Here is a 13586-nt window from a genome sequence, read left to right on the forward strand (position 1 = left end):
TTCTTTATGAACTTGTTGCATAATGAGAGTAGCAATATGTGAATTCTTCTGAATGATTGCAGGGTGGCTTGCCTCTTCTTGCTGATTTGCTGAGCCTTCTTCTAACTCTCAATATTCCATCTTGCAGAACTGGATCCAGTTTAATGATTTTACTGCTTTTCTTTATAGGCCGATTTTTACTTAGTGCTTTAACTTCTTCTGGGTAAGCTTGTACTTGACTTAGGTGAATAAGCTTGTATTCTGCTTTAGACAAGTCATCTAGAGACAGTGACTTTAGACTCATTGTTGATTTGTATTCCTTCATATGATTCGCGATCAGCATCTTTTGTCTTTCTGGGCTATGTCCGGATTGGCTAACTGTATATTGAATTGCCTTTCTCTCTTCTTTCAAACGCATTAGCACTTCTTTAAACTTAAGGAACCAAGCTACTGTTTTCTTTAATTTGTACCATTCTGAGTAGTACTCTATAAGTCTTTTTACTGGTTCAGTTTTTTCTTCTACACATGCAAAATTTGCTACACACCTTTTGATTTCCGGATCGTCGCTAGTAGATAAGTCCACCTCATCCAGTCTTTTAGGCCATTCGTGTTCTGGCTGTAGTAGGAAATTCGGGCTTTGAATCCAAGTGTTACTTTTAATGAAGCTTTCTATTGTCAAACCTCTTGATGCCTGATCCACAGGATTTTGCGCAGATGTGACGTATCTCCATTGCGAGGGTTGCGTGTGCTCTCTTATCACTGTGATTCTGTTGGCAACAAAGGTTTTGTAGCATGCACTTTCATTCGCGATGTACCTTAGTACTGTGGTGCTGTCAGTCCAAAAGATTGACTCTTGCAGGGGAATCTGCAGTTCACGTTTTAACATTTTGTCCATTTTGACTGCAATCACTGCTGCTGTAAGTTCCAATCTTGGTATAGTGACAGATTTTAGTGGTGCCACTCTTGATTTCCCCATTAGAAATGAACCATGTCTCTCATTTTCTTTGTTAGTCAAAAGGAGGTAGGAAACAGTGCCATACCCGTTTTCTGAAGCATCTCCAAAATGATGCATTTGTGCGGTCATTATTTGTCCAAATCCAGGCGGTTTAAAGCACCTGACTACATTAAAATCCACAAGTTGTTGCAAATCGTCTGTCCATTTTTTCCATTGCCGAACGTACTTAGCTTCCACTTCTTGATCCCAAGCATATTTTTCTTTACACAGTTCTCTTAGAATAAGCTTGGCAGGCAATATGACTGGCGCTAAAAATCCAAGTGGGTCATATATTGAACTGACCACTGACAGAGTGCCACGTCTTGTAGCAGGCTTATCTTGCAGCTTTACCTGGAACTTGAAACTGTCAGTCTGTGTGCACCATTGAACACCCAAGGCTCTTTCAACTGGTAACAGATCATGGCTTAAGTCCAAGTGTTTTTGATCCATTGCCCTGTCTTCTTCAGGGATTGACAGCAAAACTGCTCTGCTATTACTTATCCATTTTGTAAGATAAAATCCTCCCTTTAAGCACAGGGCTTTAAGATCTTTGGCCAATTTTATGGCTTGTTCTTCTGTAGCAACTGACTTTAAACAGTCGTCAACATAGAAATTATTTAACACAGTGTTAACTGCTTCCTCTGGAGCTGTGTCCCTTGCATCCTTTGCTGTTCTTCTTAAGGCATAAGAGGCACAACTGGGCGATGAAGTAGCACCAAAAAGATGCACTGTCATTTTGTATTCCTCAAGTTCATTGTTTAGATTACCTTCGGGCCACCACAGAAAACGAAGAAGATCCATGTCTTTCTCTGGTACTTTCACTTGATAGAACATTGATTTAATGTCCGCCATGAGAGCGATTGGTTCCTCTCTGAATCTTGTAAGAACTCCAATGAGTGAATTAGTTAAATCAAGTCCTTTCAACAACTGTTCATTTAGAGAAAAACCTTTATAAGTGGCTGTACAATCAAATACCACTCTTATTTTGTTTTTCTTTGGATGGTATACTCCATGATGAGGGATGTACCATATTTTTTCATTTTCGATGGTCCGCTGTTCAGTGGGTACCTTTATGGCTTAACCTTTGTCTAAAATGTCTTTCATGAACGCTTTATAATCCTCATGAAACGTCGCGAACCTTGTAAGTTTCCTTTTAAGACCTATAGCACAGGTTTTGCAATACTACGATTGTTTGGCACTTTTAAGTGTTTCATCTTTAAAAGGCAGATTATTGCAATAGTGTCCGTTCACTAGACTTGCAGTATCTGAGGCTATCCGCATGAATTTAATGTCTTCCTGTGACATTTCCTCTTTTTCTTCACAGTCACCTTCTGGAAAGTCTATATTGTATTGCTTGAGTAACATTTGTTCTACTTGCTTTATTGTTACACAATTGACTGAACATCTTTGCAGTCTTTCTTTGTCTGAGCCCTTTATAAATCCATTAACAATCCACCCTCGGAATGTTTTCACAACATAAAGTCTTTTGTCTTCACTATGTGTGATGTGCCATGGTTTCATGACTTTGCGGGCATTTGTATTTAACAACAACAATATTAATAATAGGATTGTAATTACAATATTATTGCTTTGGTCAGTATTTATCTGGGGTAGATGCACGTCTTTTTGACAAGGCAATTTCTTGACATCTTTTTCTTTAGGGATGTTCTCCCTTTTAACTGGTACAGAGTTCAGTGTGTACACTTCTGGTGTATCAAAAAATGTATTTTCTTCTATCCCACAGACTCATAACTCCGTTAAGACTGTACACTTTACTAATTTCTGACTATTTAGTGTGTCTATTTCTACAGTGCTGATGTAGATGTGAGACTTTCTTCCAGAAAGATTTAACTGCTTTTGCAGACTTTCAGTGGAAAATGTAGCTGAACTGTCAGAGTCTTTTAGAGCAGATGTTTCTACACATTTTTCACTCGTTTCGGACTTAACTTGAACTGGAGTCACAGCTAAGACACACTCTTTACCGGCCCCGGTATCAGAACAAGTCTCTAATGGTTCAACAGAAATATGGGCCGACGAAATGTCATTCTTTTCCGAAATAACATTCTCCTCTTTAGGAGGTGTGACTTTATTGTCAGTGCCTTTTTCCTTATTCATATGCAGAATTACTGGATGTGGCTGAGAGCCTATTTGGCATTTAATCTTTTCTTCACAGACTTTACTAAAATGTCCTTGTTTAAGGCACTTAAATCATACGTCTTTAGATTTTAAAAAGTCAATTTTAATTTCATAAGTTAATGTCTGAATTGCACTGCATTCGTTAAGATCGTGACTTTCATTGCAAAAAAGACAGTGCTTACCGCTTGTACGTCCAGCTGTCTCCGCCGTTTTGACTGAGATGTCTGTATCCATTTTTTCGTCCGCTGCAGAAAAGTTTGTAACAAAGCTGCTTTCTCTCGGGACGCCTTTCAAAGGATTCTTCTCTTGGTCAGTTTTGTCCTTTTCCTTCTTGAAGGTATGGCTTTGTGGAGCTGAGCTGTATGCGGGATCCAAAGCTGATGTTGGCTGTTCTCTAGTAAGTGTTTAGCCTCGACTTGTGTAAGGTACAGAGGCATACGGTTTTTTAACCTTAGTGTAGCCGCCGTTGCATAAGGCGAAGTCAGGCACGGGTAAGACGCGTGTCAAAGAAATCTCTCAGTCCAAAAGTTCATTTTAAAAATATTTAGTGAAAGTTAAAGGCAAATAATCCATACCAGAATAAAAGGAAAAATAGTTACACACATAGAAATAAGGCAAAAAAAAGAAAAGATGTATCTTCTATAAACTTAGCTTTTCTTGAGAAGCTTTGGTTATTTCTGTACTTAAAGGTTATTTATTTATTCTTCTGTATGTCTTAAACATACGGTTCAACATTCTTTTATTTTACGAGTTACTTCACACTCAAAAGGCCCGTAGGCCATTGGCACATAGACATGCGCTCACGAACACGAGCACAAACAAGAACATGGTCAAAAAACCGTATGCCTCTGTACTTTACACAAGGTGAGGCTAGACACTAACTGGAAAACATTGTTAACTCAAAGCTGTTAAGAAATGACAGGAAAATACCAACTTATGGGGTTATAGGAACCTCCCATATTTTATGCATTATCATCTAGTAAATATTCACACATTCTATAGAACTAGGAAAATGGCTCTTACAATATATATTTTAAGGCTTTATAAACCCATCCCACCCTCTTATAAACCTTTCCTGCTCTCTTATTAACCTTTTCCACACTCTTATAAACACTTCCTATGCTCTTAAACACTTTCTACACTCTTAAACACCACAGAGCAACACTACACGCAGCGATCAGATGTCGATGTGTCTGCTGCTCACTTTGTGAAGGGGGGCAGCTGCACGCACGCTAAGCAGAAGTGAACTTTGTGCTGCTTTTGCCAAGATACCTGTTCTACTTGTAGTTCTGCGTGTTCTGAAGGAGGAGGAGGAGGAGGAGGAGGAGTGTTGTGAGGGCTGAACGCATGTTCACTAAAACCCCCATCCCCTCTCCCCGGACGCGATCCTGCCACTTTGTGTTGTGAATGGACAAGGTGGTGGGGGGGGGGAAATGGGCATGTGAATGCACGCTAAGGAAAAGTGGACTTTGTGCTGGCTTTGTGCTGCTTGTTGCTCTGTGTCTCAATACTTTAAAAGCCTGTACAGCAGCTGTTTTCCTGTCTCACTGCCTTGTCTTACGTGAAGTTAAAATGTTTTATAATAGAGAGATGTTACTCATCCTATCGCTAATGTGTCGGGAACGTAACTTCTGCGATAGGCAGGGGATCACTTGTATTTAAAAAACCCGCGATACAGTGAAGCCGCAATAGGTGAACCGTGATATGGCGAGGGACAACTGTATATTTTGAACAATTTTAGCTGTCTGAAGTTCATTTTACCAGCAGCTTAGCTGGGGGGTACTCATTTCAGTAACAAAGATTCAGCTATGGAAATAAATGTTCCTTCTGGTGGAAGGGATGGTATTGTTACAGTAGATATGAAAGTGCCGCAGAAGACTGTCTGATAGGCTTATTAAAGACACTATGCACCATTTTAACTGCACAGTGTTCGTTTTGCAAGGGGAACAGCTGATAAAGATTACCATTCAATGGTTTGTGCAAGTTTTATAAAAATCTTTTTAAAAAGATTTTAATCTGCCAGGATCAACTGTGTATGTAATATATGAGAAAAAGAGTTTTATAAGATGATACTGGTAATGAAAATGAGATCCTCCCCCAATTTAAAGGGGTGGTTATGACAGGTAAGAAATTTTTTTATAGAGCTTTAACAATTTCATTCACATGGTTTTAGTCACTCATATGACAGAAGTGAAATTTGAGTTCCACAACAAAGCCTTTCCAATGGAAATTAGTACATTTATTCTAATGATTTGTCTTTTAAATTGTCTTTGTGCAGATTTCTTGGGTGTCAAGTAATTAATTATTAATTATAATTACTACTATTATTAATATTTTGTTGGTAACAGACTATTCAGTGCATACACCAAACACAACTGAAGAAACAACTAACAGGTGGTATTTTTTGATACCATTTTGATACCATTGCCCTTCTTGACTCAATGCTCAGATGGCATAAGTTCATAATGACATAAGCTATTTGTCCAAGAGATTGTGATATGCTAACGCCCACCTGAGAGAGGACATTGCCTTTTTTTCTATGTATTATGCCTACATGACCACACGGTAATAACCAAACTATTCCGAAACATTTGCATTGTTTTGTGTTGCTTGTATCTTACACCCTCATACACGTTTATCATAAGAGCATCACTTACCTACGATGGAGCATTCGATCAGAATAAAATATGAACCTGGTTTTAAATTAAAAGTCATTCAAGTGGCAAAACAAATTGGTACTGCAGTACTGCAGCAAAATTCTATGTGTCTGAGAAACCGGTGCAAGATTAGAGGAAGCAAGAAGAAAAAAATTAAGTGTCGCATTTGTGAACAGGCTTTTAAGTCGGGGTTTGATTTAATGATCAATTTTTCGGGTTTCAAGACCTGACTTATTCGTAAGTATATACGGTAGTTCATGTCCCAGGTCGTCCATGTTTGCTCCATATTTTCTATCGTATGAAAACAGATCCTCTTCTTTGAGAAAAGCACCACTTTTAGGTTTTAAGCTTTGGGTGCCATTCTTTATGTCATACGTTTTGCTAGATATAATTTACTGAACTCAGCAAGCATCTAATCAAAGACAGGGGTAAAAAGGTTTACACAGAAGCTTTAAGAACAATCTGACCATTTCTGATCTACAGATGTGAGTGCAGTGTAGTTTGCGCAAATTTGAGAGCTCTGCCTTTTTTGTCATTTTGCACCTGACTCTACTACAATATTACATTGCTCAACCATTTTCAACACTTCTTTCCACAAGGTATCAACAAAACTAAATCAACGACTTTTGAAAGGCCAAGCAAAGGAAATTATAACATTTTGAACAGAAGTCTGGTAGCTCCATAAATTTATATAGAACTAGCTGTGTAAGCCCATGCTGTAAAAAGCCCGGGGTCCTAGAAACTATTGAAATCGTCAGAAAAATAATTGAAATGTAGAGATGTCAGATAATTGAAAGGAGCTACTTTGGGCATCTCTCTCCTAGGAGGTTTCGCTTTGCTGAGGTGCTCGCATCGTTTGAGTATTAGCGGCATGAGGAAAAGTAAAAGGGATACCTTTTTGCCGATGTTAGCAGCTAAGCAACTTTGTCTTTCTTCTGAGCTTTCGTTTTGCTGATGTGTTTACCTCACTTGTGTTATTAGTGACTAAGTGAGTTTTCTGTTTCCTTGGAGGTGGAGCCCTTACCCCGACTCCACCTCTCTCTTCCGGGCCGGGCAAACACTCACACACTTCCATGCTTAGACGTTTATATATAAGACAAGACAAATAATAAATTGTAAATCTAACTTTTCTAGCAGACCTCATACCTCAACGGATCTATTGCCATGTTTTTCTTGGAATATCTCTTGCAAGAATCATTTAAGGACAGGCAGTCTAGTCATAATATTATGCAGAGCCATATACTGACTGGCCCAGCGAGTGTTGCTTAGCCTGTGAAGCTCTCTTGATGTGCCATCATAATTCTCTCTCTGTACATTAGGCCACTTCTAATGTACATAGGACCCAGATGTGAATATATACAATATTTCAACCAAGAAAAATAACTATTTTACCTCAGGGACAGTTTTGACTGTATCCACTAAAAAAAATTTAGTCATTGTGCACTGCAATGAATGTGAAATTTAGGATTTGCTTTCTCTTTATTGCAAGCTTGGATTCCTGTATATTTGATAGAGGCACCATCATATGCTTGGGTGACTAAGTTGTGCCTGTATTCAAGACCATAACGTTCTAGTATGTATATAGTTTTGTCAGTAAGTCCTGCTGCACTTACTTGCTCAGTTGATTCAAGGTGGACGGTGCTTTCATGGATAGCTCTACTGAAATAGTACCCGAGTACCAGAGATATATCTGTTCTTATTTTTTCTTAACATTTTGTTTCATCAGCCATGATTTTAAAGACCTCATTCTCTTTACTTCTTATATTATTTTTCTTCAGACCATGTCTGCCAAACAACTCAGCACTTCATTCTGAATTACTTTGCTAGTATACTTTGTGTTATGAATAGAAGTCAACCTCTTTTTGCCTGACTTGTCATGCTTAACAATTGCTAACTGCTGACTCGTTGTGTCCTCTTTATGCATAGTTTTGTGTGGCTGTATCAGAAGTTTGCTTATTTTTTTAATATAGTCCCATTTTCTATAACCTGTTTATTGTGATCTTTGTTTAACTAATGTTGTATTATTTTTCAAAGCTACCTGCTACTCCCCCAATGCAGCATTGCCTCTTTATGCTGTTCAGACTTTGCGTACATTGCAAATACCCCCTCTTTGTAAATTGCTTTTTTCCAGTTGTTAAATGCTGATGGTGAGTCAAAATACAGTCTCAGAGCTTTTGGGAGGGCTAAAGTGTCTGCAGGCATGACAATATGTAGAGTCCACATTTTTTGAGTATTCAAGCCAGGTGAATACTCTACCAGACCATCCTGAAATATCTTCTCCTGTCCGCTATCAGTATCTTTGGGTATAGTTTCAAAACTGGCTACATCAGTGGATCATACATTTGCTGATATCTGCAGATTAGGACAAGCACTAAGAAACACATCTACACATTACAACAGAGTGTCAGAGAACATCTCACATCTCATCTTAAACCTGACGGATAAGTGCTGGTAGAAACACAAGGCTTCTCTGTCTGCATCTAATACCCGGCTTTCATGTCACTCTCAGCTTCACTATCAAGTCATTCACCAGTCTCTCTTTGTTCTGTTGTACTACACTGCAAACCAGCTGTCTCCCCAGCTGAACAACCTTCCTGCTCTCTATCTCCTGGCTCTTTGGCTGTCTTTGTACATGAATCATTTGACACTGAATGACTTTTCTCACCCTTATCTTTCTTTTTTCAAAGTAATACATTATGTCCTTTTTTCTCTTCATTTAGAAAAATTAAAAAGCAAAAACTAATGATAAGCCAAATACAAATGAAATTCTTAGTTAACATTACCATAGCATTACAGTTCAAAGCTGATGAAATACATTTTTAATTAAAAGTTAACCTTTTAGTTAAAAGTTAACCTTAACTTAAATTCAGGTAATTATCTTCTTGTAAAATATTATTTTAATTCCTAATGTGAAAAATAAATGGTCAAAGACAGTTTGCTCATCTTTAACAGTTCACTGTAACTTACCATTGTTCCACTGTGCTTTTTATCACAATTTTGGCTTGCATAACAACCCAATAAATAACAAGACTCATCAGAATTGATTAACTTACTCATGGAAAATAAAAACAAGGTTGCTTTAAAATATTCAACTCACCCTTATATGGTGAGTTGCTTGTTTTTATGTCACTTCTCACCAATTTAACTTGACTTGTGCGACTGCCTTAAGAGTTCCACTAAAAATGTTTTCTTTTTGTTCTACCTGCTCCCAGTGTATAAACATTTGCTCACATATATTTTTTCTCAGACCCAGATAGTCTCCGCATTTAGGGGGGCCACCAGGGAACCATGCTTGTTGTCACTCGGGCACTGGCCACCCTCACTCCTCTCCAGAACTTCCAGTAAGTGCAGCCTATTAGAGAAAAGAAAGGACAGTCAACATCAATGTTCCCTCTCAGGCTGGAATCACTAATTTGTCTCATTCGGCCAGATTAAACCCTCGTGTAAATTTTCTTCAACTCCGGGTCATTCTCCTCTAATGCTTTTTTTCTGTTACAAGTCATGTAGAATGTGGAAATGTCAGGCATCTTTGAAATCAGGCATGTGCAGAGAGTTTGAAAAGAAACAGGAGCTAATATTTAGGTGCTGCTGTTTACCGGCAAAGCTTTTAATTTTGTCATTTTTATATTTGGCACATTCTTAGTATACTTTTGGTGTGGGAATTTAATTACTCCTTAAGAGAAGATTTTTAAATGTAAACAAACTAAATAATCAACAAAGTTAACATAAACAATGAACAAATGGGACACACAAGAGATATTTAAACCCAACCAGGGGAAGACCCCGGCTGAAATATAACAAAAAGAAAATACCAGCTACTCAATTAAAGAAGGTTGCTGCCTATAAAAGTTGCTCCAAAACTTTTTTAAAACCAAAAATATAAAACCAGCTATACGTATGCTAAAGTTAAAAAAAAAATGCACCTTCAGCCATGTGACGAAGCAAGGAAAATATCAGGGGGCACTTTGTTAGAGCTGTTCACTCTGACATTGTATATTGTGCCTTTGTGTTAGACATTAGAATTTTTCCCAAGTGCTTTTGTGTTAAAAAAAATGCTTGCTTTTTTGGGTGCCGTTTTGGATTTTGCCATTTTGTTTAGTGCAGTTGCTATATTTGCAGTTTTTTTTGGTTCTGCATTTTCACCTTCTTAGTGCTGTTTCCTAAGCATGCTGGAGCATTCTTGTCTTTTCTTTTTCTCATAGTGTGGCAGTCATTGACAGGAGATCATCCTTAGCAGGCAGCTACCTATGAAGAAGCAGTAAGGCGGTGTGCATCTATCTTATATATTTTGTCCAAATTATGAAGTGTGTGATTCACAACATCTGTCAGCTCTTTTAGTTTGAAAACCACCAACATGACAGATATTAAAATAGTCAAAAATGACTGCATAAACACTCTGACTTGTTTCCAATGATAATTATTTGCAATTCTGACTTGCTTCCAGTGACAAGCTTTTTTTGTTCTTATTTTTTTTAATCAGGCCTTGCACTTATGAAAATTCAAGAATGTACACCAACATCCAACACAATATGCAGTGTTTTGCCTGGGTATTTCTGCATAGGATATTCTGGTGGCAGCTGTACTATTGGCCAGAAACATCAAAGTTGCAGTCCAGGACAGTTTATCTCAAGAAAAGGTAAATATAAATTTATTCATTCCGTGTTACTAAACATTTGTTCTGGAATTAGCTAAAGTCAAACAAGTCTTTCTGCCTTTAAGACTGAGATAAACAGTTCTTACTGTTACCGTTTATGACAGTAATCGTGTTTTATGGTTATTATGAAAAGGAATTTAAAACTGAAAGCTGTGTGGAAGTACTCCCCTCCTGTTTCTCCACTGCTGTCTTTTCTGTACCATTCTGTTGATTAATATTACTATCCTGTCTACTGACACTTGTAAAATAAGACCCTAGGAAAGATAAACTTCTGTGCTTGGACTACATGATTCACTTCTCACCACCAAGTCACTTTCCAGCAAAGAATGGAAACTACTACATTTACATTTACATTTATTTGCTTGGCAGATGCTTTCATCCAAAGCGACTTACAAAACAGGTAAACATAGTCAAGTAACATTAGGCTACAACCTGTTTGTTCAGTAAGTGTAGTAGGACAAGTAATGAAAAGTTGATTGCCACAAGTGAAAAAGATGTAGTTACTAATAAATATACAATCATGGATTATAATCACTAAAGAAATTAAACTTAGTCTAACAACAAATTAACTAACAATATGAAATATCACAGAGCAAAGGCTTTTTTTCTTTCTTATCAATTAGATATTCACAGAATAGATGGGTTTTCAGTTGCTTGCTAATTTAATTGAGGGATTCAGCAATACGAGTGGACGTGGGTTGCTTGTTTTACCAACTAGGAACAACACAGGAAAAAGTCTGAATTGAGACTTGATACCACATGGAGGCAGCATCACAAGACGCTGTTTTCTGGCAGACTTGAATTGGCAAGAATTAGTATAGGACTTCGCTAGTGTCTCCATATACTATGCCGCGCTGCTCACCTCGGTTTATACTTGTGAAAATCACATATTTTACTACTAAAACAGAGCATACAACATGAAAAGTGTGGCTTATTTAAAAGAAGACAAACTTGGGTATTTAAGAATACAATTACTGTTTTTTGATTGATTTGTGGGTTTATTGCAATATACATAAAAAAAATTCAAAATATGGCAGTGTCCCACTGGCAGGACACCTCATGCATATTACAGCCTGTTTCACAAGTTTCAGTCTTGTTTTCACCATGGTCATAACTGAAACAGCCCAAAAGTATTGTGGTAATAACTTTCTCATACCCATTTATATATGAAATAATATAAGCATTATTATTTTTGAGTTTGATTTTCACTATATTAACTATATCATTCTTTATTATTGTGTTGAGAATTACACAGGACCGGTGGTTGAGTCAAGGATCAAGCATCTAGGGCTTAAATCCTATGACCAGTCATTGTCTGTGTGGAGTTTGGACATTTTTGAATTTATTTCTAAATTACATTTGAATGCATTTTCCTCCTACATCCCCAAAGCCATTCAGGTTAAGTTTACCAACAACTCTAAACATCAGCTATTTGTTAGTGTAATTGTGGACAGTTGTATTAAGGGTCCCCGCAATAGTTAAGCACCATATCTTGGGTTAGGTCCTGCCTTGTGCCCTTGTACTTCCTGATGAACTCTGTCCCCTGCAAGTCTGATTTTGATTAAGTGGGTTTGAGAATGTTCTGTAAGGTTAAGTCAGGCTCTGATCGTTCGCGATTGAGCTCATTATTTTAACAAATTGTTTTCAAAATGTACAAAATTGTGATAACATTTTTCCTTTCTGAAATTAGATATGGTGTCCTTCTGGCTTTTTCTTTGGGATTGATGCTGTTTTCACTGTATATGCTGCAATTACAGCATATAATGTTTATTTGTCTACACATGATGCTCAACTGTACCTAATAATTAAAATTTTAAGATTCTAATTGGATGAGTGTTGTCCAAATCCTAAAAAACATAATTCTGTTAGCATTAACAACAAGTACGGTAACAGTAAACCTTACAATTGAAAGGTTCTGGATATTAGTTTTGATGAATCTGCATGCAATTTAGGCTTAACTTTTGACAATAATCTACTTCTTACTACTCATAATTCATGTTTGTCAGTTTCTATCTTAAACTTGTAGTAAATTTTATTTGATTAATTACTGTACGGATTAAAGAAAGTTCATGTATTTGTCTCAAGTAGAATTCACTACTATAATGCATTATAACTAGCTAGTTTCTAGCTTGTAATTAATTCAACACAATAATGTATTGATCATTTATAAATATGTCTCTATAGATCTTCTTTTTAAAGCTCTGCTTTGACTTCAAATTAAGATAAGTTTAAATCTTCCTTATACATAAAGGTGTCAGTGTTAATTTGAAATGACATAGGAACTGTTTAAGCACAATTTGAGGTGATATTGAGAATTAGAATAATGTGCTTTTGTACTGCATTCATTTTGTATTTCAGGAAATGCAAAAGAAGACACACAGTGTGAAGACTGTCCAAAAGATACATATTCAAACGGAACATTAACTAAGTGCAAGCAACATACCAGGTGAGCCTTTTTTAAATTTACACAGCAGAAACCTTATAGCTTTTTTTTTTTTGTTTTTGAAGATCTTTTTTTATTTTTGTAAAAAGAACTTAAAATTATATGCAGTACATTTACTTGTAATGTTTGGATCATTCATTTAGCACAAAAAGTTGAGAACTTGAACTACCATAGTATTATTTCAACAGTTAACACTAGAATCTCTGAAGCCTATGAAAAAAAAAGCATAAATTACTTTGCACCTCTACATCACCGTCTTTTGTTTTCTAAATGTGTCAATCAGCACAAGCAGCCTGCTATGAAGTCAGTCGCAAAATTCTTAGAGCTCAAGTGTGTTTATCTGGGTGTAAGGTGCCTGGAGTTGTATTGGGTAAATAACTTATTTGGAATACATATATTTAATCTGTTTTCCATATCTACAACTATCTGTGTAAATGTAGGATGACAGGCTATGCGAGGCAGGAATTGCTGAACACATACCTAAAACAGAAACTTTTTCCATATTATATTAATAATGACATGAACAACAACATCTATACTAATAAAAGGCAAAGCCCTCACTGACTGACTGTCTGACTGACTGACTGACTCACTCACTCACTCACTCATCACTAATTCTCCAACTTCCCGTGTAGGTGGAAGGCTGAAATTTGGCAGGCTCATTCCTTACAGCTTACTTACAAAAGTTAGGCAGGTTTCATTTCGAAATTGTATGCGTAACGG

The 13586-nt window shown here is 36.9% G+C and overlaps 1 protein-coding gene across 16 annotated transcripts in view; it reads left to right on the top strand.

Moving 5' to 3' along the window:
• The window catches only part of LOC120531014 (tumor necrosis factor receptor superfamily member 14-like), a 174282-nt gene that overhangs the window by 103294 nt on the left and 57402 nt on the right, over positions 1–13586 (top strand). For all 16 annotated transcript variants that reach the window (XM_039755943.1, XM_039755944.1, XM_039755955.1 and 13 more), the window contains 2 exons: positions 10247–10402; positions 12779–12866. In XM_039755943.1, coding sequence (XP_039611877.1) covers positions 10247–10402; positions 12779–12866 — 244 coding nt within the window. The remainder of the gene's footprint in view (positions 1–10246; positions 10403–12778; positions 12867–13586) is intronic.

This window comes from Polypterus senegalus, chromosome 6 (genome assembly GCF_016835505.1).
Source record: "Polypterus senegalus isolate Bchr_013 chromosome 6, ASM1683550v1, whole genome shotgun sequence".
In the NCBI taxonomy this organism is placed as follows: domain Eukaryota; kingdom Metazoa; phylum Chordata; class Cladistia; order Polypteriformes; family Polypteridae; genus Polypterus; species Polypterus senegalus.